General features: G+C 49.2%; 1 protein-coding gene across 3 annotated transcripts in view; it reads left to right on the top strand.

Moving 5' to 3' along the window:
• Nucleotides 1-23,752, top strand: part of PLXNA4 (plexin A4) — a 499,413-nt gene that overhangs the window by 378,076 nt on the left and 97,585 nt on the right. For all 3 annotated transcript variants that reach the window (XM_012177152.5, XM_042248843.2, XM_042248844.2), the window contains 5 exons: nucleotides 4,224-4,324; nucleotides 14,752-14,875; nucleotides 15,539-15,692; nucleotides 16,917-17,016; nucleotides 19,382-19,496. In XM_012177152.5, coding sequence (XP_012032542.3) covers nucleotides 4,224-4,324; nucleotides 14,752-14,875; nucleotides 15,539-15,692; nucleotides 16,917-17,016; nucleotides 19,382-19,496 — 594 coding nt within the window. The remainder of the gene's footprint in view (nucleotides 1-4,223; nucleotides 4,325-14,751; nucleotides 14,876-15,538; nucleotides 15,693-16,916; nucleotides 17,017-19,381; nucleotides 19,497-23,752) is intronic.

Here is a 23,752-nt window from a genome sequence, read left to right as displayed (position 1 = left end):
GGGAGTGAGGCAAAGCAATGATGTAGATTGGGAGTTATGGAGTCCCCCTTGGAGAGGTGGTTGTGCTGGAGAATACTGCCTGAAAGTGGGACTTTGGATATTTCTCTGGGCTTGACTTTCTTTGGGAAAGTCCTGCAAAGGTGAAGGGAGGAGGCACTCAGCTTTTAAATAATGGCAGCTCTTCTATGTGGACTGTCAGAATCCTGGTGGTTCCTCCATTTTAGCATCCATTCTTTGAGGAGAATGGAGAAAACCTAGGTAAAGTTCAGAAGAGTAATAACAAATGACTGAACATACAGATAGAAAGCACCTCTAAGAAAAGGTGAAAGGAAGTTAGGCAGCATAATAAATTCCCAGAACTTCCTTCTACAGGGATTGCCCTGATGAAAAAGCAAAAAAAAAAAAAGTTCCTAACTGATATAATAGATGGTAGAATAAATCCAGGAAGCCGGGCCGGAATGAAGCAATGGATGGTTTAGGAGCAAACATCACAGTTCAAGGAGGAAAGGATGTGATCCAGTTCCTAAAGGAGGAAAGTTCTTCCTGGCATTAAACTCCTGACCAAGTTCATGAGGCCTAGGAAGGCTGTCAGGGCAGTTTTGGGGTGATAGGGGAGGGAGAAGTAAAGTGACAGGGCGGTAAAGAGTGAGTATTAATGACAGCTTTCCTTTCTCATCGGCTCTTCTGATCTCTTTCACCATTCTGTAACTGGCTGGGGAATTAGAACTACTAACCTAACCTGTCAGATCATAGACTTTCAAGGGACTTGTGATCCATGCTGTTACTGTGTACTTAGACGCCCCCCTCCCCAAAGCTTGGGCTTCCCTGGTGGCTCAGAGGGTAAATAAATTGCCTGCAATGCCAGAGACCTGAGTTCAATCCCTGGGTCTGGAAGATCCGCTGAAGGAGGAAATGGCACCCCACTTCTTGGCTGGAGAATCCCATGGACGGAGGAGCCTGGCAAGCTGCAGTCCATGGGGTTGCAAAGGGTTGGACATGACTGAGCAACTAGCGCTATTGATGACAAAGATGACAGTAAGAAAAACTTTCACTCATGATGTGTTTGATCATTCACAAAGTGAAAGAAAGGGAAAGTGCTAGTCATTCAGTAGTGTCCAAAATTGATGGGGACTCTGTGAACTGATGGGGACCTTTATCTCCATGTTGAAAGATAAGGGAAAAAATGGGACTCAGAGACAGTAAGATCTCATTGCCAGTAAATAGTGAAACTAGAATTTGAACCCAGCTCCAAAGGCTCATACACTCTTTCCAACCAAACGAAAATGACTCTTGTTTAAAATCAACAGAGGAGAGGCTTTACAATTCCAGTTGGTGGTGGTGGTGTTCAGTCGCTAAGTCATGTCTGATTCTTGGCAACCCCAAGAACTTCAGCACACCAGGCTTCCCTGTCCTTCACTATATCCCAGAGTTTGCTCAAACTCATGTGCATTGAATCAGTGATGCTATTTAACAATTCCGGGTAGTGATATTATTAAATACCGGTTGCAAGATGTTTTTAGAAATGTGAATATAAAGGCTTTGGAGATCAGATTCAGCAAGCAGCTGGCTTCATGTGTTGTACACCCCAGAATCCCATGACATGGCCATCTGAGACAGATTACAGATCATGTCCCTGGGAGAAATCAAGGAGGATATTAATTAAGTTTAGACCAAGAAACTGCTTTTGATTGAGCAAGCCATGATTTCCTCTTTAAGCCTGTGCGAAATATGGAGTGCTAGACAAGCAGCTGGAACATATGAAAACATTATTATGTGCTTATGTTACCAACTTTCATCATCTCTGGTCTGCTTTATTACTTTTTTCATCACTAGGCATCCAGTTTTGAAAGATTTTTGCCTACTAAACCAACTGTATTTATTAAGTAATAATATATTTCCTATTTTTAATATGGTAAATACATCACAGAGTATGCACACAAACAGAAAACAGCAACAATCCAATTTCCACTGGGCTTTTGGAAATATTAAGAATAGCTGTGGATCTCGTTACCACTTGTGCATTCCTAGGAGTCCATGTGCTTCGGTCTGGGTACCGTTATTCATATGCTTACATGACCAGTGTGTCTATGCCCATTTAATGGGTAGGTAAGGAAATGAAAGAGGCAGCAAGAAGCAGGTCAGTTCCTGGCTGTGTGTTGAGTCAGGGGTGTAATTTGTAAGAGGCTGATTGTCAGGATCAATTATGAAAATGGGAAGGTTGTATGTACGCAGAGCCGAGGCATGGCCCAGGCTGATGGCGTGAGAGGTCATCGAAGGAAAGATAAACTTCCAAATGTGCAAAAAGACATCTGAGAATGTGGAGAAAGGGCCACCAAGGCCAAGGGCAAATCTATAGGAACAGGAGCAGGAAGCTAAAAGGTACCTTGGAAGAAGTGAACACACATGGTGGTCGTTAAGATTGCCCAACGGGCATGTGAGAAAACAGGAAAGATACATAAAGGGGAGAATAAAATTAAAGTAGAAAAGAAAAAGAAATCACATGGGATTGGAAAGTAACAATTAATGAATAATTAATTCCAAAAGAGTTCTGAGACTAATTGAGCAGACTCTGGTGCCAGTTCGCCTGTGTGTGAGTTACAAGTAGCCCCTGCCAAGTGCTACATAATTTTATGGAAGCAGATGCCCCATGAAGCAGCAGGGAACACACAGCCTCTGCATTTGCTCATAAAGCACAGAGGCTCAGCCAGGTCAGGTGATTTATCCTTTACCATGTCTACTGTCTGACGGCAAGAAATTAAAAAGGATAACCAGCGTGGATGGGACGGGAGTTTAGAGGAAAGTGGATATATGTGGATTCATGTATATGTATGGCTGAGTTCCTATGCTGTTCACCTGAAACCATCACAACATTGTTAATGCTGTGATATAATCGCCTATGTGTACATGCATGCTAAGTTGCTTCAGTCGAGTCCAACTCTCTGTGACCCCATGGACTGTAGCCCACTAGGCTCCTCTGTTCAAGGGATTCTCCAGGCAAGAATTCAGGAGTGGGTTGCCATGCCCTCCTCCGGGGGATCTTCCCAACCCAGGGATCAAACCTGAGTCTCTTATGTCTCTTATGTCTCTTCATTGGTAGGCAGGTTCTTTACCACTGTCTCCACCTGGGAAGCCCATAATTGCCTATACCCTAAAACAAAATACAAAGTTTGAAAAAGAAAAAAAGGATAAGCACATCAAATTCTCTTAGCTCAAGCTGAAAGATTAGGTAAGAAGTCCTCCACTGAGATAAAAAGGTATCCCAAATGGAAAAGAATGATTAGAACCTTTTTGTAAAGAAGAAACTGGTAAAAGTGGAGAAGAAAGACCAAGGCTCTAGGAAGGAAATTAAAATTCCATTTGATCCTGGGTATCATTGTTAAGTACCTCCTATCTCACAGGCCCTGAGAAATCATGTCAAAAGACATTGGGGCAAAGCTATGTTGGAGAACAAAGAAATTCAAAAGATCTTTATGGGGATGCAGGAAATAGAAGCATTTGGGCTAAACAGAAATGTCATGCGAAACATTTTACATTAACAAGCGGCTGGTGAAAGTGAAGATAAAGTTTTGGGGTTGGAGAGGAAGCCTCTAGTCATGAAGAGAGTGTGGGTAGGAAGAGAAATAGCAACAGCTGCTCTTTAAAAGCTCCAGAGTGAACAACTCTGCGAGCCAGTTGGCCAACATTATGAGAAAGAGAGAGTGGGCAAATGGCAGCATGAAGCGAGTGGATTACACCTTGTTACAGAGAGAGAGGAAGATCCTGGACTTGGGTGCAATGCTCTCTGGAACCACAAAAATGATGAAACCTGAAGGAGAAGGTCTGGGAATGGGGGTTAAAGAGAAACATGAATGGAGAAAGAAGCAGCTCCTATGTTGATTACATTGATAAGAGAAATGTGTGATGAATTCCATGTTTATAGTGATATTTGAGGGTTTGGATGGTGGGAGAATTTAAATGTACAGGATATAAATATCTTTGATAACAATGTGATATAAATTCTTTGGCGTCTATTCCCAGAGACTTCTAAGAAAATAACCAGTGCTTACATGGCCATCTGCTCAAATACGATCCCTCCAGGTCCCTTTTGGGTCTGGGGTTCTAGGCCCCTTCCTGCTACCACACAGTCTTAGATGATACACCCGACGAGATAACATCACTTCCTGGTAGACTCCAGGCTGTTCTACAAGATCTTGACCTCTGTCTCTCCTGTGGTCCTGCCCTAGCTCACCAGAGTCCCCGTGGAGTCCTGCAGCCAGTATCGGAGCTGCAGCGAGTGCCTTGGCTCGGGCGACCCCCACTGTGGCTGGTGTGTGCTCCACAACACGTGAGTACCTCTGGGCATTTTCCTCCTGCTTCCCGCATCCCCAGGTAATTCTCTTCCTCTTCATCTTCTTCCCTGTCGCTGCTCTCCTTCGATTTGACCTCTCTCTTCTCTTCCTCCCTTTTCTTACTCTTCCTCCCTTGTATCCTTTGTAAATCTTATCTCCCTTCTTGTGTTCTGACTTCACTTTAAATTGTTAACTTCCCATAAAAATGTATGGAAATGTCAACATGGGAATGGTGATGAGTCAGGATATGGGGTCGCCTGGGATCATTACACTCTAAGGGGCTGGAGGGAGATCTCTGGACATTGTGGTTGCAGTTTGACTGCAGACTTACATTCCAGGGCTGAACAGCAAGAAAAAGGCATTGGACTCTTTTTCTCCAGGCTTACATGGCCGCTAAATCATTTATGTGGTTAGTGATTCAACAGTCACTTAACAGACTTCAGTGTCTCCCCAGAATCTCCTGGTATTTGAGGGTTAAGTTCAAGTGTGTAGCACCCAAAGGCTCTCCTTGAGTGAGTGAGTGAAGTTGCTCAGTCGTGTCTGACTCTTTGTGACCCCATGAATTGTAGCCTACCAGGCTCCTTCATCCATGGAATTTTCCAGGCGAGAGCACTGGAGTGGGTTGCCATTTCTTTCTCCAGGGAATCTTCCCAATCCAGGGATCAAGCTTGGGTCTCCTGCATTGCAGGCAGACACTTTACCATGTGAACCATCTGGGAAGCCCAGGCTCTCCTTGGGGCTGTCCAAATATTCAACTGGCTGTCAGAGTGCCCTGTGTCCGGTATTACGAGACCAGTGGGTGAAACTCTGCCCTAGTGTTGGCACTCCCACCCTATGCCTCTTCCTTGCTGGCTCCATTTGACTCTCCAGAAGTGGAAAGAAGGCAATGGTGCACAGTGGAGGCAAGTGGATCCTGAAAAATGAACTGAGGGATGAAAGTAGGGTATAGATAACCACCCAGACATATGGGGAGAGCTGAAAGCCTTTCTTAGTGGGATCCAGAGAACCTTGGCCTTGGCATGGCTGACTGGAAAAACCATCAGTAGTTGGGTCCCACTCAGTGGAACTTGGTCCCAGTCAAGCTTTCATTGCAGGAACCCCAGGCTTCTAGTTAGCAGTTGAAACCTAACATGCTAAGAGTTGGATATGTGTACGCGTGCATGCTAAGTCGCTTCCATTGTGTCCAACTCTTTGCAACCCCATGGACTTTAGCCTGCCAGGCTCCTCTGTCCATGGGATTCTCCAGGCAAACACAAGTCCCATAAATTAAAAAGAAATAAAAAAGACTTAAGATTTTTTACTAAGAGCCTGAACTGTATGTGACCAATGACATTTACCAGTCATTTCCAACTATAAGAAGGTGGAGGCAGGGTCCTGCCTCACTCTACCCCAGGAGTGCCTCTGAAAGTTAGAATGACCTATTAAATTCTAACACATCCTCCCCAAAGGGCCCAGGATGGGCAACCTCCCTTCTCTGGTTGACAGTCTCAGGTATCACGAGACCTTGAGTTTGCTAAGGAAAGGTTTGAAAGTCCTCAGGCATATTGTGGGGGTGGGGAAAAATGGAGGCCCATCGACCTACCCTGAAATACACATAGCTCAGAGATGACTGGAAAGCTGGGTAGAGGAGCGTACTCAAAGTTGTGTATCCTAACAGAACAGTGACGCCTGAGACTGGCCGGCATGCAGACGATGGGAGAGGCTGCATTCAGCAGCCAGATCAGTTCTGATCAATGTAAAAGAGTTGCCTGGATGATATTTTACAAGGCAATGGGAAAGTCATTTTCTTTGTCCCACTCAGTGAGGCCTCTCAGAAAGGGGCTGTGCTCCAGATCCATGTCTTCCTTAGGGGCCTTTGGCAGCTGGTGTTCAGCTCGGCCAAGGTTGGCTCAGCTGCTCGTGGCGTGAGGCTCTCACACCTGGCATCGTTTAAGGGTGATCAGGAAAGCCAGCCTCCTCTGACACTCTATGCCTATGGGACCCAAAGGCCGGTCTCTGTGTCAGCTTTGATCCTGCCTGGCAATGCCAGCCCGCCCCCCATAGCATGGAGCCCTGTGAGAAGCAGGGGCCTTGAGGCTCTGAGACAGCAGTACGGGGGGCTGCGAGTATTCCCACCTCCCCGCTCTAGAGCTGAGCTAAACGAGAATGACAGGAGCAGGTCCCAGAGGTGACTCCTACTTGGCCTCAGTTTCCCCTCAGTAACCAATACCTGCCTCCTGTCAAGTGGCAGAAAACGGGAGTGGACTGGGTCCAAGGTGAAGTCCGGACAGTTCATGAAAGAGGCCACCAGCCTGCACTGGGAAGCCCAGCTGCTCTCTTCTCAGCGTGGCCTAAAGTAAATGGCCATGGATGTGAACTTTGGGCACCTGCTGCCAAGTCCAGACTGCACATCCCCCAGCTGTGTAGCCACCTGGGGCAGCATCCCAGCTCCAGAGTGCCCTGCCAGCTCAAGATGTGGTTCTCCGTGACCTTGAGCCTCCTGGCTGTGGGAAGGACCTGGTGCTCGGGGCTGTGCTGATGTAAAGTCCAACCTCCCGGGAGCACTCAGCTCATGAGCATCCTAGACCCAAGCTGCCTGCCTCTGTGACAATCTGTACATGGATCCTTCCTCCCTCCCAGAGTTAATAACCAGGAGAAACCCCTGGCCCACATGGTCAGGTGGAGAAGAGTGGGTCCCTGGATCTTCTAAGATGCTTTGAATCAGGATTTAATATTTAATTTACATAGAGTGAGATAAACAGAGGCTCTGTGTACAGTCTGAAAATTTTTGATCAATGCATAAACCAAAGTAATCCACACCCCATCAAGATGTACAATATTCTCTTATCAAGAAAAGCTATGACAAACCTAGACAACATATTAAAAGCAGAGACATCACTTTGCTGACAAAGGTTTGTACAGTCAAAGCTATGGTTTTCCCAGTAGTCATCTACTGATATGAGAGCTGGAACATGAAGAAGGCTGAGTGCCAAAGAATTGATGCTTTCGAATTGTGGAGAAGACTCTTGAGAGTCCCTTGGACTGCAAGCAGATTAAACCAGTCAATCCTATGGGAAATCAACCTTGAATATTCATTGGAAGAACTGATGCTGAAGCTCCAATACTTTGGCCACCTGGTGTGAAGGGCACACTCATTGGAAAAGACCCTGATGCTGGGAAAGATTGAGGGCAGAAGATGAAGGGACAGGAGATAAAGGGGATGACAGGATGAGATGGTTGGATGGCATCACCAACTCAATGGACATGAGTTGGAGGGTGCTCTGGGAGATAGTGAAGGATCGGGAAGTCTGGCATGCTGATTTCAGTGGGGTCACAAAGAGTTGCGCTCGACTTAGCAACTGAACAACAACTTATCTGGAAAGTTCCCTCATGCCCTGTCTTAATTCTTCCCTGGGGGCCTTTCTTTCTTATTTGCTTAAGTTCGGGGCAAAGCCAGACATTGCTTCTCCTAAATATGCCATTTGCATCCCTTTCATCTGAAACAGATGCCAACTGGGCATTCACAGCTGCGAATTGATAGATGAGGACTCAGGCTGAGCAGGAGGTAAGGGAGCAGGCTGGGGTTGGGCAGAGGCAGTGGGGAAGGACAAGGATGCCAGATAACATGTAGATGCTCCATTGGGGCACCTGAGTTTACTAGGGAGGTGAAGACTGCAGGGGCTTCATCACTTTGGAGGCTCCATGCCCATACACACAGACTTGTCCCTGTATCTCTCACACCAGCCCTGGGCCTCCTGTGCCAGGCACTCTGCTAGGCTCAGGCACACAAAGGGACACATATTAGACCTTCTGCCTAGCAGCAAGTCCCTGCAAACCAGGCCTGTGATCCAGGGATGGGGTGAGTGTCACAGTCTATATTAGAATCAGCACGCTTGTCAAGTTTGCACAGCAGGCAAGACCCTGTGCTAAGTGCTGTGATTCCAGCCAGCCCACCCCAGGAAAATCCATGCAAAAGAGCATCGGTAGTGGGGTTCCTTGTGATTTCAAGATACATCCATTTTTCTCTGTCACTTTTGCCAACTTTTCCCATGGTTGGAGAGAGTGAGGGGATGGGGAACTTTGCAGGAAGAGAATGACAGCAGGTGTGTGTGTGAGAGAGAGAGAGACAGAGGGAGGGACAGAAACAGATAGAGGAGCAGGAGGAGAGCGAGCATGTGTGAAGCTCAAGGAGGGGCCCCCACCAACAGGTGGCTCAGGTGGCTGAAAGGGCTGTTTGTACCAGCAAGGGCACAGGCGGGCTATAGACTGAACAAGCTTAAGAAATGCTCGTGTAATTGAAACCCTCCCTCCTGTTACTCACCCTCAATCAGGCCTGCCAACCCAGTTACACAGAGGGTCACTCCTGTTGCCCTCTCGCAGGCCCAGGTCCCAGCCCACGGGCTTGTTGGGTTCCACTGCTAACAAAAGCTTCAACAAAGTGGGTATCTATTTGTCCATCACCTTGAGCCTTTTTTTTTTTTTTTTTTTTTTTTGCAGGGCCTCCACCCTACTGGTCCCTAGCCTATTCTGTCTTGGTTGAAGGAAAGGAAATGCGATAGCCCACCTATAGCCCTGAAGCCCAGCCTTCACATGTCCTGGGCCTAGAACCCTCCCTCCAACCATCAGGTCCCCAAGCCCCCTTTCCCACTTCCCCTCCCATGCCCAGGCCAAGAAGGTAACGGGATCCCCTGCAGACCGAGCCCCATCGATTGGCCCAGACGTTACCTTTCTTCAGCAGGGTCATCAGCATCACCCCTGGGAGGCTTATGTAACCCAGGACACTGACAGGGGAGAGATAAGATCAGCTTTGAGACAGTCTTTCCCTTCCCGCCCCAGGGACCCCTCCTCTTTGCCAATTTCCTTTCCTGGAAGGATGCCCTCCCCAGGATGGCTCGGCATGGGTCACTCTTCAGGACTCACTTTGTATAGCTTCTGCCAAGATGGAACAAAGGAAAGGAAAGGAATGAAAAAATGCTGCTACTTAGAGCAGAAGCAGTGGGTTAAACTAAGAAGAACCTGTCCATGGACAGACCAGGCCTGGGCTCAGTCTCCTCCACTATATAATGGCGGTGACAAGAGCCGTCTTACAGCCACACCTTGAAAGTTAAGGAGAGGATGGGCGGGCAACCCCTGGGGGGCCGAGAAGTAGCTCTGACTTTAGTGGCAGTGTAAGCAGGGGTCGTGTGTCTGACCCAGGGCCTCCTCCGTGCTCCCTGTCCCCTCCCTGTCCTCCCCGGAGGGTTCTGGCAGGGTGGCTGGGACAACCCCACTGCTGAGAAGTCTTCCTGCTTCAGGCAACCCCAACCAGCCACACCTTGTCTGAAACAGTCATGTGTGTGTGTGTGTGTGTGTGTGTGTGTGTGTGTGTGACTGCCCCAGGGCCACCTGGGAAAGGGGGAAGAGAGCAGTTTGTTCCATTGTTGGTTCTTATTTTTCAGTTGCTAAGTCATGTCTGACTCTTTTGCGACCCTAGGCTCTCCTGTCCATGGAATTTCCCAGTCAAGAACACTGGAGTGGGTTGCCATTTCCTTTTCCAGGGGATCTTCCCAACCCAGGGATCGAACCCACATCCCCTGCAATGGCAGGCAGGTTCTTTACCACTGAGCCACCAGGAACTAAATGTCCCCTTAGTCAGCTCCAAACTGACTCCAAAATGCAAGTCCTTTTGTGCCCCCAGGATCTCCAACTTGAATAAGGTTCCTCTTAACTTATCTATAAAGTTCATTTGAGAGCCCCACCTCCATTCCATTTTTTCCAACTCCTTCATGTTCTAAACACAGATTCCCCAAATATTGCACTTCAAGCATGACCATCGTGAAAGGTTGAGGACTAGGGAATCACCTGTGGGGAGAGGCAAGGAGCTAGTTCTGATATCCGAGGCCTGCAGGTAGACCCACCCTGGAGGGCCTGGGGAGATGGACCAGCAATGATGTATGCCCCCCGCTGACTCCAGTTTGGAGGCTCGCCGAGTTCGGACTCACAAATAGCCCCCCTTCCAAATTGAAATTTGCTTGCCCGGCCGGCAGCCCTGGGAGTTAATATTTCTATCGCCGTATTTAGGAATTAATTTCTGGAGAACTTAATCACCACCTCTTTCTCTATCCCTCACCCCCTTCCTTCTTCCATTTCTCTCCTTCTAATTTTCCACTTGGCTGGGAACTCTCCAGCAGTGAAAGTTCAGGCTTAGGGGAGGCGGTAGGAGCTGCTTCATTAGACAGGATAATCTCATTGGAACCACTGACTTGAATAATAACCCCTCCAGGGGCCAGGGCCTTCGTCCCCAAGGGCTTTTAGCATCTCTGGAATGGGGCTGGAGGACCCTCTGCAGAGAAACTGGAGTGAGGGGGAGAGGGAAGAGAAGCTTAGCAGGGTCAGACTCCAATCCCCGGCCTGGACTGTCTTGCCGGGGCCCACTTCTTGCAGTCTGTGTTCGGTGGGGGCGGCCTTGGTGCTGGCAGGAATGGTTGTCTGGAAACTCAAAGCCATACGGCATGCTCTATTTGCGTCCTGCCTGGAAAATGGATGAAGCAGGGTCTTCCGCCATGCGCAAGTTGCCCCCACCATGGAATGCAGAGATGCTTTGGGAAGTCCCTGTAGCTCCTTTGAAGGAAAGATCTAAGCCAGCAGCACCACCTCCCTACTAGGGGTCATAAATGAACCCTTTGCACATTTCCCAGCTCTTGACTGGGCTAGTGAGGTATCAGAGTGCCAGAAGCACCGAAGCCATTACCCCACCAGACCCTGTAAGAACCCAGAAGGAATCCACTCTTCCCCTCCATTTCCCCATCACTTTTAAGGTCAATTGTCTGCTTTTGGACATTCACAGCTTCCGCCTTCACAGGCCCTGAGGGATAGTAGAAATGTCAAAACATTCCTGACACTGACCTTAAACTTGACTTTCTGTGAAGAGAGCTGAGTCCTCAATACCCTTTGACAGCTAGGAGGAACGCAGAGCTACAACCCAGGCTTTTTTTCTTTGCTCCCTGCTGCCCTCTGGGGCTGGCCCTCCCTCATTAAGAGGACAAGTGCTGTCCCTATCCTTCTCTTTCCATCTTTGATTTGCCCCATGGGCCAGACTGAGAGGAGCTCTGTACTTCATCATCAGCTGCGATTTGGAGGGCTTGGATGGGGAAGGTGGAGGAGGGATGGGACAGTAGCATTAGCTTTTATTGAGGACTTATTATACATCAGCTGCTGTCTTCCATGCTTTACTCACATCCTCTTTTAGCCCTCATGACTAACCACGTTAGGTAGGTACTATTTTGTCCCCATTTTATAGTTGAGAAAACTGAGGCAGCAAGTTCAGTTCAGTTCAGTTCAGTCGCTCAGTTGTGTCTGACTCTTTGCAACCCCATGAACTGCAGCATGCCAGGCCTCCCTGTCCATCACCAACTCCCGGAGTTTACCCAAACTCATGTCCATTGAGTCGGTGATGCCATCCAACCATCCCATCCTCTGTCATCCCTTTCTCCTCCTGCCTTCAATCTTTCCTAGCATCAGGGTCTTTTCAAATGAGTTAGCCCTTCACATCAGGTGGCCAAAGTATTGGAGTTTCAGCATCAGCCTCAGTCCTTCCAACGAACCACCCAGGACTGATCTCCTTTAGGATGGACTGGTTGGATCTCCTTGCCGTCCAAGGAACTCTCAAGAGTCTTCTCCAACACCACAGTTCAAAAGCATCAATTCTTCTGCTCTCAGCTTTCTTTGTAGTCTAACTCTCACATCCATACATGACTACTGGAAAACCATAGCCTTGACTAGATGGACCTTTGTTGGAAAAGTAATGTCTCTGCTTTTTAATGTGCTATTTAGGTTGGTCATAACTTTCCTTCCAAGGAGTAAGTGTCTTTTAATTTCATGGCTGCAATCACCATCTGCAGTGATTTTGGAGCCCACAAAAATAAAGTCAGCCACTGTTTCCACTGTTTACCCATCTATTTGCCATGAAGTGATGGGACAGGATGCCATGATCTTAGTAGTAATTTGCCTGAGTACAGAGCAGGATGGGATCTTGAAAACTGAAAGCTATAGATGGCTTCCCTGTGCTTGTGCTCAGGGTTAGTTGCTCAGTTGTGTCTGCCTTTTTGCAACCCCATTGACTATAGCCTGCCAACCTCCTCTGTCCACGGAATTCTCCAGGCAAGAAAACTGGAGTGGGTAGCCATTCCCTTCAAAGTGAAAGTTTTAGTCGTGTCTGACTCTTTGCGACCCCATAGACTGTAGCCCACCAGGTTTGTCTGTCCATGGAATTCTCCAGGCAGGAATACTGGACTAGGTAATCGTTCCCTTCTCCAGGGGATCTTCTTGACCCAGGGATCAAACCTGGGTCTCCTGCACTGCAGACCTAAATCTGCAGGGAGATGATACATGGTTAATTGTAGGCTCTTGGGAGCCGTGGAAAGATGCAGTCCCATGAACTTCGGGAGCAGTGAGCCATGCAGCTAGACCCTGTTGTGAGATTCTCCCACCCAGGTTCCTTTGTAAACCCCTGAAGCAGAGGAGAGTCACCTCTTTTCTGCCTGAACTCTATTTGGTAACTCCTGGTGATGTTTGGGCTGAAAGTAGCTTCATTTTTCCTCTCTTCATAATTTAATCAAAGCCATTTTTCAGATCTACTGATTGCTCTTGGAAATAGGAACTTCAAAGTTGGGGAGTCAGTGAATAATTGAAGTTCGTACCAGCTCTCTGGGTCTGCTGTTAATGGGAGTAATAACACTATTAATAGCGATGTCAGTGCAGACACCCTGGAAAAGTCCATAACATTAGCTTAATGGCTGGAGGTAATGAAGTCCGCGCAGAGGAGCTAGCCTGGTAAATTAACTTCCCAGACTTTTAGGCAGATGCCCTTGTTGCCACGGGTCTGCTAGAGCCGCCCAGGGGCGCCTTGGAGATGACCACACTCTTAGCTGACCTTTCACCCTTGGGATGTGATTTCTAGATGAGTCCTGGAAGATTCACAAGTCTCAGTGATATTCAAAGTGCTTCCAGGGGCAGGCGAAAACAGAGATTAGCCCAGAAAAGAAGATTGGAGGAAAATTTTTAACTTGCGTTAAACACAGAAGGGGACATCAGAATGGCAAGGGAAATGGGTTTAGTAGAAGCTTTGGGGAGGCAGAGCACAGTGGGTGAGAATGGAGGGTCCAGAGTTGATCTGTGTTTAAATGCAGGCTTCTCTGATTAGCTGGTGACCTTGAGCAAGGCGAGAAGGAAATGGTAACCCAGTCCAGTGTTCTTGCCTAGAGAATCTCATGGACAGAGGAGCCTGGCGGGCTATGGTCCACGGTGTCCCAAAGAGTCAGACATGATTAAGGACTAAGTGACTTAGCATGCGTGTATACATTGAGCCTGCTTCCCTGATAGTTCAGTTGTAAATAATCTGCCTGCAATCCAAGAGACCCTGATTTGATTCCTGGATCAGGAAGATTTGCAGGAGAAGGGATAAGCTACTCACTCCAGTATTCTTGGGCTTCCCCTGTGGCTCAGCCAGTAAAGAATCCGCCTGCAATGCAGAAGACCTGGGTTCAATCCCTGGGTGGGGAAGATCCCCTTGAGAAGGGAAAGGCTACCCACTCCAGTATTCTGGCCTGGAGAATTCCATGGACTGAGCCACTTTCACTAGAGCAGTGACCCTGGGCCACAGAGCTGGAGTCTGAATCTAGCTCAGCCTGGCTCCAAAGCACACACTGAACTTCTACACTCTGCGATTTTAATCACTCCTCCACCCACCCCACCCCCTCGGTCCCTCCTGCTCACTCACATTTACCTTTGTCTGCTGGGCAGAAGGTATGCAGGGGATTCCAAAATAAGTCAGGCATAGTTCCTTCTTTTGAGAAGTTCACACTTGACAGGAGAGGGCTGCATTTAGCTTAATAATTGCCATACAGTCCAAAAAGTTCTAGATGGCAGGAAATGCCCACAGTGCTGTTAATTTCACTTGGGGTAGAAGCAGGTTGGTGGGGAGAGGGGCGCCATGGTGAGGGCAGTATGGTTGAACCATGTTTAGAGGGATACGAAGAAGTTGGATGAGGGTAATGTGGTGAGAGGGGCATCCAGACAGAGCAGCTGGGATGCACAAAAGCAAGGAAATCAGAAAGAGGAGAAATCTGGAAGGAACAGCCTTGGTTTGCAAAGGAGAGAGAGGGTGGTGAGGGCTGAGAATGAGTGGAAAGGGGGGATAGAAAGGACTTTCACCTGTTTCTGTGAATGAGGAAGCCCTGAGGGCACTTTGGGGTGACTCTCAGGGGTTTATAAGTGGCAACCAGTGATTGGAATTGCCTTCTTCCAACGTGGGCATGATGGAGGTTGGACAGGCTGGTGGAAGGAAACTAGAAGATTAGTCCTGGGCACCTCCTAGTTGCTGCTGGCAATGCCTGACCTCCGTGCCAGCCCCTCGGGGGACCAGGAGCCGTATCCTGATTCCCCGTGGGTCGCTCTGTCCTCCCAGGTGCACTCGGAAGGAGCGCTGTGAGCGGTCCAGAGAGCCCCGAAGGTTCGCCTCCGAGGTGAAGCAGTGCGTCCGGCTGACCGTCCACCCCAGCAACATCTCCGTTTCTCAGTACAACGTCCTGGTGAGACGGTGGGACGGGATCAAGGGACTTGGGGAAGAGCCCTCTCCCCACCAAAAGGGCCACAGACCCATCCCCACCCCCAGGAGGGCTGGGCTGTGTCTGGCCAGCAAAGCTACCCCAGAGCAGGACAGGGGTTAAGAATGTGTCCCTGGGGATGGGAGAGGGGAACGTTTGCAGGAATACTGGGGAAGAGGCGCTGTGCATAATGGATAGAAAGGCAGGGAAAACTGAGAAAAGACCTGAAGAGTGCCCGAGACGGGGAGAGTGTGGGAACGCCATCCTGCCTGTGAGATGGGAAGGATGCAGGGCAGAGGGAGAAGCTGGGACACAGGCGCCTGGGTGATTGATGTTCCCCTTTTCCAAAATTGAAGATAATGGAATCATGCCCATCTTTCTACCTACAAATCCCCTAAATAGTCATTTCCATTTCCTGGGCCAGCTACATTCAGACGCTAATTTCTTTTTTCTCTGCCTCTTACTGTTTACCTTCTCCATCCGCTCCTGTCATAAACTGGGTCTTTTCCTCTTTATGTCAATATTGCCGCATGCTTTTCTCTCTTCTCTTTCTGTCTGATCTCTCTTGCCCTCCCTCTTTCTTACTTTATTCCCATTTCTTCTCCCATTTCTCTCTTCTTCTCTCTCCCCACACTGGGCTGTTCACAGCTGGTCCTGGAGACATACAACGTCCCGGAGCTGACAGCTGGTGTCAACTGCACCTTTGAGGACCTGTCAGAGATGGATGGGCTGGTGATAGGCAATCAGATCCAGTGTTACTCCCCGGCAGCCAAGGAGGTGCCTCGGATCATCAAGGAGAACGGTGAGCGGTCCCCAGAGGCAAAGCTGGGTGGTGAGTCTTTCCTCCTGCTGCTTAGACCAGGAGAACTCAGGACAGATGCAGGGGGTTGGGGAGTGGGGAGCACACAGGAGGGGCAGGTTGGAGGAAAGGGTGTACCTTGGTGGGGATGCTCCAGAAAGAGGGGGATGAAGTGTCCCTCCACTGCCTTTGGAATTGAAACCGGGTGAGCATCCAGGAGTCAGCCTCACCACGGGTGAGGACCAGTGCCAAGAGGGTGAGGGAGGGAGCGGCCAGCACAGCATCAAAGTGTGCCAGCTTAGAGAGCTTGCTGCAGCATGGGAGGGCTGGCATGGGAGGAAGGATGGGGTGCAGGGGTCATTTGGCTCCTTACCTCCTGCCTGCACTGCAGGGCCTATGACCTTGACTGCTGTCCACACCATCCCCAACCCGCCCGGCCTCCCCAGAGCTGCCTGTCCATGGCCGGCTGCCATGGGAAGGATGGAGTGGACAGAGGCCCAGCGCTGGGAGGCACAAGCCAGCCTGGGCAGCCTGATTCCATGTTGGTCCTCCATTTGGGCTTGTCACATTTGTTCCGAGCTGATTGATTAATGAGGCTCTTGGGGAAGGCTCAGAACAAGGGGCCTGGGGTCAGGGCTGTGAATTAAACATGGGCCTCAGCTCCTTCCTGGTGCCAGCTGAGGAGTCCAGGGACGCCCGCCCGAGTGGAGCCACCAGTCCACCCAAGGAGGGAGTGTCAGAGTCTCCCCTTACAGAAGTGGAAGGGGCTCGTGGGGTGCTTGCGTACATGCAAAACTCCTTGTGTGATTTGTGGCAACATTGCTAAGTGCCTACACATTTCTCCTGGTAGCTAGTCAATGCGTGTGTTCACAATTCTGTGCGGCCTGCATGGACATCATACATGTGAATGCACATGTGAATACCTGTCAGAGTGTGTGTGTGTGTGTGTGTGTGTGTGTACAGGAAAGAACCTGGTAAGCAAATGAGAGGTGGATGCTGGGGCTAGAGTGAGGAAGCAGGAAGAGACTAGAGCTACTGTCTGCGGCCATTCTGTTCTTGGATTATTCCGTTCTGCCCTGGACTGGGCCCAGCTGATTCCAAGTCCTTTGAGATCTAAGCATACCTCCTGGGGAGTGGGCTGCCCTCTCCCACGGGGTGTTGCTCTCAGTGGGACCTGACATGCGATTGTGGCCCTCCACCTGACCTCATGGCCGACTCTGCCCACAGGGGACCACCATGTTGTCCAGCTGCAGCTCAAGTCGAAGGAGACGGGCATGACCTTCGCCAGCACCAGCTTTGTCTTCTACAACTGCAGCGTCCACAATTCGTAAGTGCCCCCCAGTCTCACTCAACTCCCTGTTTCTGGGGTCAAAGTTCATCCAAAGATAGGAGGCCCCACCCTTGTTCCATCTTACCATCTGAAAGCCCTGTAAGGTGACCTCTCACCTCCTTCCTCTGGCACCCATGGGGTTAATGGAAGAGGCTAGAATGAGCAGAGTGAGAGCCTGTGAGCTGGGGAGCTCCAGGTCCCTCACCCATACATCTTCTCTGGCAAAAACCTGTCTAACCTGATTCACCTTCCACCATCTGTTGAGGAGGGGGTGCTTTTCACCTGCGGAACAGAGCAGCCAGTACCCTAGGTGAGAGAAGGGGTCTGGGGAGCCAGAGGAAGCCCCATGTGTGTGAGCAGGTGGTCCCACGTCACCTGAAAGCTCAGCTTGCACAGTTTCCCTGCAGAGGGGTCAGGACTCAGCTGGCACGGGTCAGAGGAAGGCTTTGGCCTGGGGTGGGGTCTGGCTCTTGCTCAGGCTCCGGCTCTGGCTCTGTTTGGCTGGAGCGTCTGCTTCCTGAGGGAGGCCACGGAGGACAGAGGCTCAGGCTGTGGCGTCAGGCCAGCTAGTCCACATAGCTATTCTGTGCCCCAGTGTCTTCTGTAAATGAGGACGTGGTAGTTCTCCTCCTGCGGATGTCACCCACATACTTAACAGCTGACATGGTGGGGGCTCGGTCCCATTGACTGGTACATGGCTGATTGCTTGCCAGCCCCCACCGATGGCTGTGAGAGCTAAAAGAGCTATTACAAGGGTAGCGCTTAGATCCATGTCTGGCCCATTGTTTAGGCACTGTGCACTTTACTGTTATTATATTATTATTATTTCCTCTCTAAAAGGATGGATTTGGACCATACTGAGAAGGTACAAACCTTTCTTTCACCATAGAAACCTTTCTTCAACTAAAATTAGGTGTGAAAGCCCAAGATACAAAATGAATGGAAGTAGAAGATGAAAGTTAAGGGCACCTGGAACCTGTCTGTCTAGGAATCCCTCACATCTCACAGTCTCCAGAAAAGCTCCACGGAACTCCCAGGGTTCCATGGAGCACAGTTTGAAAACCACAGAGCCTGATCTCAAAAAGCTTTGCTGGCTTTAACATAATGTTCTGTCTCCTTCACCATATAGGAAAAGCTAGTTAACATCACCAAAGATATTTGGGGCTCTAAGCTGTGGGCTTTGTCTGGTTATGGCAGCTGTGAGTCCAGAGCTTGGCTCTCTTTGGAGCCCCATGTAACAGGCAGCCATTCCTCCCAGCCAATTGGAATTCTCTTCCTCCCTTGTTCCAAAGAGCTTGCCATGACTTTACGCTTAGTGACCTAATCCCTCACTCCCCTTTTGCCTCTCTAGGAAAGTGAAGTTGGTACATGAAAGCATATTCTAAGTTTCCATTCAGTCTAACAAATCACTTTAAGCTTCCTATGTGCAAGACAGTGTGTTACTCATTAGACAGGGAGGATCAGAAAATAATAACATGCAAAGATTCAATCCCTACCCCCCAAGAATCATGGCCTAGTGGGCAAGCAGATAAACAGGACAGCAAATAAGTAAAATGTAATACAGCAAGACCAGTACTGTCTCAGAGACAGAAACAAAGGGATGAGTGGGATGAAGGTTTCAGTGAGACCAACTCTCCATCAGTCAAAGAAGCAAGAGGAGATGGTGAGGCAGAAGAAATGGTACTCCAGGTGGAAGGACAGCACAGTCTGTGCTTGGCTGAAGCACCAGACACATGCTGGGACAGTGGGCCTGGACCACAAAGGGATTAGCCTGCGTGCCAAGGCACTTAGGTTTGACCTTTTAGAAGAAGGGAACCATGTTGGGTTTTAAACAGGAAGGTGCTTTTATCAAGTTGCCTTGTGTTTCCTGGGGTAATGAGTAGAGGTTGGGTTGCCAATTCTGTAAGAGCTCATCATACTGAGGGGGGCAGCCTCAGGACCTTCCCCTGCCAGGGTGGGTCTATGTCAGCCGAGACTCTGGAGTCAACTGTAATTAAAACTCAATTTCACTGTTTGTCCTAATTCCTATGGGTTCTCTGGATGAGCCCCTCAACTCCAGACCTCACTGTTTCCCTGTTCAGCCAATGTGAGGGCCATCCTGTAAAATTGGAGGGTGGTTGATGAGGTCGTGGGGGATCAGGTTGTCAAGTACCTGACTGAAAGGGAGGATGCCAGAGACTCTCAGCTTCCTGAGGACTTGGAGAGGAAGGGGCTGGGTTTTTAACCAGATCTGCTCTTCCTGAGTGTGTCAGGGTGGTTTCTCCTACCATGAGACTCGTTTTGCTAGGCCCTAGAGTCTTAGGCTTTCGGCTTTGGGCACATACAGGTTCTATGATGTGTGCCTTTCCGCCTCTGTGCCCAGGTGCCTGTCCTGTGTGGAGAGCCCGTACCGCTGCCACTGGTGTAAATACCGCCACGTCTGCACCCATGACCCCAAGTCTTGCTCCTTCCAGGAAGGCCGGGTGAAGCTGCCTGAGGTAGGTCCCATAGCCAGAGCCATGAGTGCTGCCTGCCATGAGCAAGGGACACAGAAGGAGGCTTTCCCTTAAAAAGAGGAAACAGGTAAATCCAGGAGGACCGCCCCCTCGCTCTCCAACCCCTCCTCTTAAAGGATCATTTCTTGAAAGCAGTAAACAAGCAAAGTTCTCCACTCTGGATCAGTCCTGGGGATTCAGTTACAGGCAGGAGTGCATTCCAGGTCACTCCAGCCGGCATGACCCTCCACACACCAGGTGAGTTCCAAAACAATTCCAGAGATGTGTGTGTGTGTCCTGGAAATAATTGTACAGAGCAGGATTGTATGTAGAGACCTCTAGCTTTCCCTTGGAGCATTGTCCAGAAAGCTGAGCTGAGATCGAAGAGGTCAAATTGAATAAAAGAGAATAAGAATGAAAAGATGGTCACTAAATCTTCCCCCACCCCTGCCAGAGTGGTGGTTCTCAAAGTGTGGGCCCCAGACCAGCAGCATTGGCGTCACGTGGGAACATGTAGAGATGCAAAGTCTCCCAGACCAGCTGATGGCCCCTCGGGGCTGAGGCGCCTGCGATTCAGCTGCACGGTCCATTCTGTGAATCATGGCCCAGAGTCGGGCTCCATGACCATGGCACTGTTTCTATTCCCTCTTATCTTTAGTCTTATCCCTGCAAAGTCTTCATCATCATAACAGATATCCTCTATGCCTGTGTTGTCTCCTCTCTGATAATGTAAGCTTTAGGGCAAAGACCTCAAGGGTAATGGGTGTAAAATCACTTTGGAAAAGTCTACTGTTGTTCAAACGTGATGGTGCTCTTTGACTCCAACCATGGGGTTAGTAGTTCTGAACAGAGTGGTTTAGAATGCTGTTGCTTAGAAAGATGGAGACGCGATATGTATATCATGTTGGTTAGACCCCACTGGATGCAGGGACAGGGCACTCTCTCAGCCAACGCTGGACTCAGACAGGCTCTGATATTGCCCCCACCCCCAGGTCTTGGATGTACCTTCCAGCCCTCTTCACACACCCACATGCGTGCCATGACCATATGGCAAAACCTTAGCTGGGAGAGCAGGGCCTTTCCAGGTACAGAAAGCATAAGGGCTCTTTAGAGGACTGGATAGGGCATGATGAGAACAGAGAGGCTCGCCTTGGTGCCCCTCCCCCTCCGGCTAGATTCCCACCCCACCAGGAACCCTAATTTAGGCCATACCCTTATGGACAGGAGGGAAGCTGTCTTGTCTCTGAAAGGTAGGAACAACACCTCACCACCAGCACCTTTTTTTTTTTTTTTCTTTTGCCTACACTGGGTGTTCGTTGCAATGTACAAGCTTCTCTTGTTGCAGAGTGCGGGCTCTAAAGCACACAGGTTCAGTAGTTGCAGCGTGCAGGCTCTCTAGTTGCAGCATGCGGGTTTAGTTGTCCCGAAGCACGTGGGATCTAAGTTCCCCAACAAGGATCGAACCCTCGTCTCCTGCATTGGGAGGCAGACTCTCAACCACTGGACCACCAGGGAAATGTCTCACCACCAGCATCTACTGTGTCGGGCTCTCCTTACCCAGGAAAATTAACTGACCTGTGCCTGGTGATGAGGAATTCCAGCCCTGGATCCCATTCTCCCAGGATATGCTGGCCAGGCAGGACTTCTCCGGGCAGAGAGTGGGCAGAGCCATCCATGTAGAGGGGAAGGCAAGGAATGGCAAAGTTGTCAAGTAAGAGGATGATCCCAACTAGGTGGGGATCAAAGGAACAAAGAAGACAGAACAAAGCAGAAATGTGAAAACATTCTTCAAGCTCATTAAATGATTTCGGGGCTTTTGAAATCCACCAGATAGCTCAGTTGTCTCTGTTTTGGTCTCATTCTTGGGCCTCTCCACACATGAAATCCCTGCCAGATACACCAGCCTGGGAAGCTGGACAGAGGCTGAAATCCTCTTTCGACTGCTCTGATCAAGTCCCTTGTAGGTTTCTGACCAGAACAAGAAGAGGCCATGGAAATCTCTAGACCCTCTATGACCCTCTGCCTCTACGACCGGATCTCTCTGTGGCTGGAAATGGCTGCTCTGAATTCATAATCCAGAGATGAGCCCCAGACCTAGATCATCCCTTCATGGGGAAAGGAAGAAAAGAAGTAATGTCCTGGCCTTAAGTAGGAATGTAAGTCTAATTTTTATGGTTACATTCTCTGCTTGCCTTGAACTAAGACAAAGTGGAGCTAAAGCTAATAAGACAGACAGGGGTCTGGCAGCCAAGGGGCACATCTTGGCATGAAGACCCTGAAAAAAGGCTGTACCTGGACTTTTGTCTTAGAGTGTGAGGTCAAGAGCAGAAGAAGGGCTGGTTGACCCACCAAGCCAGGGGCTAAGAACTTAAGAAGTACATCTCCTTATGTTGCTCAGAAACCCACAAGTAACTTGATGGGAGCAGAGACAAAGAGGTTTTCAGACTGCCTCTGGCTTCCCAGAGTGGTGTATCTGGCAGGGATTTCACGTGCAGAGAGGCCCAAGAATAAAATGAAAACAGAGACAATTGAGCTATCTGGTGGATTTCAAAGGCCCCTAATCATTTAATTACCTTGAAGGAGGTTTTCACATTTCTGCTTTTTCTGTCTTGTTTGCTCCTCTTGTCCCAAGTTCCTTTCTTTTAAATATGTAAAAGGAGCTGGCATCTGCAACTCAGAAAGAGAAGGGGGAAAAAAAAAACCAGAAAAGAATAAAGCAAGAGCCCACCACGTTTCCCAGTGCCATTCAGCGATCTCCATAAAAGAATAATGTTTTCAAGTGCCCAGATCACAAGCCAGGCACAGCTCCCATCTGTACCTGGTTGTGGCAAAGGTCACTGAGGATTCATGGATCGTCAGAGGGTGTGGTGCCAGGGTCCTTGAGAGAAGAAAAAGCCTGGAGGAGCGTGATGGATGGCGGGGCAAAGAGGACTAAGCCACTACAGCCCAGTCACTATTGTTGGGGCAAGCCATCACAGCCGCTACAGCCCAGTCACTATTGCTGGGGCAAGCCATCACAGTGACAGGCTCCCAGATAGCTTGGAATCACCATGTCTCTCTTACCACATCACTGAATGGAATTAACATTGGCTTCTCTTTCTCTTGGATGCTTATTTATTTCAAGAGAAGGAAGCTTTAAAGCTGCACTCCTCCTGGTCCAAACTTGGAGATTGCACTATACCCAGATCAATAACAGACCATTGTGAATATGACACATAGAGGCCAGAGTTCACCACTTCATCGTGGTTGTTGCAACAGCGTCTTCCTGGAGCCTGTACCAAGAAGAAAAGAAATAAGTAAATATATGTGGATATTGGCTGATTCAAGCCATTTTAGGTCAGCAGAAGAAGGTCATTGTCCTCAGAGATTAAAAAAAAAGTCCTGGATGCTAATGGAAATATGATGGTTTTTTTTTTTTAATGTCATTGTTTTGTCTTCTATATTTTTGTCTCTCGGAAGAGCTGGTAACAGGAATAAGGGATAAGAAAGAAATTTACACACTTGAATGGTGACTTTGAGGAAGGCTCCAGACACAATAACCCAGTCTCCATGCCAGGGGAAGAGCTTATTCGTGGCATGGTGCTCTGAAACATTGTCACAGGTCACCTCACATCCTGCCTTACCTACTGCTGAGCATTTCCTACACACACAGCATTATGGGAGCTTTAACAGAAGACTCTTGAGAGTCCCTTGGACTGCAAGGAGATCCAACCAGTCCATTCTAAAGGAGATCAGTCCTGGGTGTTCTTTGGAAGGAATGATGCTAAAGCTGAAACTCCAGGACTTTGGCCACCTCATGGAAAAGACTCTGATGCTGGGAGGGATTGGGGGCAGGAGGAGAAGGGGACGACAGAGGATGAGATGGCTGGATGGCATCACTGACTCAATGGATGTGGGTTTGGATGAACTCCAGGAGTTGGTGATGGACAGGGAGGCCTGGCATGCTGCCATTCATGGGGTCGCAAAGAGTTGGACACGACTGAGTGACTGAACTGAACTGAACAGTATATAAAATTATATGGTGGCTCAGACAGTAAAGAATCTGCCTGCAATGGGAGACCCAGGTTCGATCCCTGGGTTGGGAAGATCCCCTGGAGAAGGGCATGGCAACCCACTCCAGTATTCTTGTCTGGAAAAGCCCATGGACAGAGGAGCCGGGAGAGCTACAGTCCTCGGGGTCACAAAGAGTCGGACACGGCTGAAGGACTAGCACACACACATGAGACCGGTAGATCTAATGGGACCATTTGTCCACGTGA

Source organism: Ovis aries, chromosome 4 (assembly GCF_016772045.2).
Source record: "Ovis aries strain OAR_USU_Benz2616 breed Rambouillet chromosome 4, ARS-UI_Ramb_v3.0, whole genome shotgun sequence".
In the NCBI taxonomy this organism is placed as follows: Eukaryota; Metazoa; Chordata; class Mammalia; order Artiodactyla; family Bovidae; genus Ovis; species Ovis aries.
Note: the sequence above shows the minus strand (reverse complement) of the source record. Positions and strands in the feature narration are given on the sequence as shown.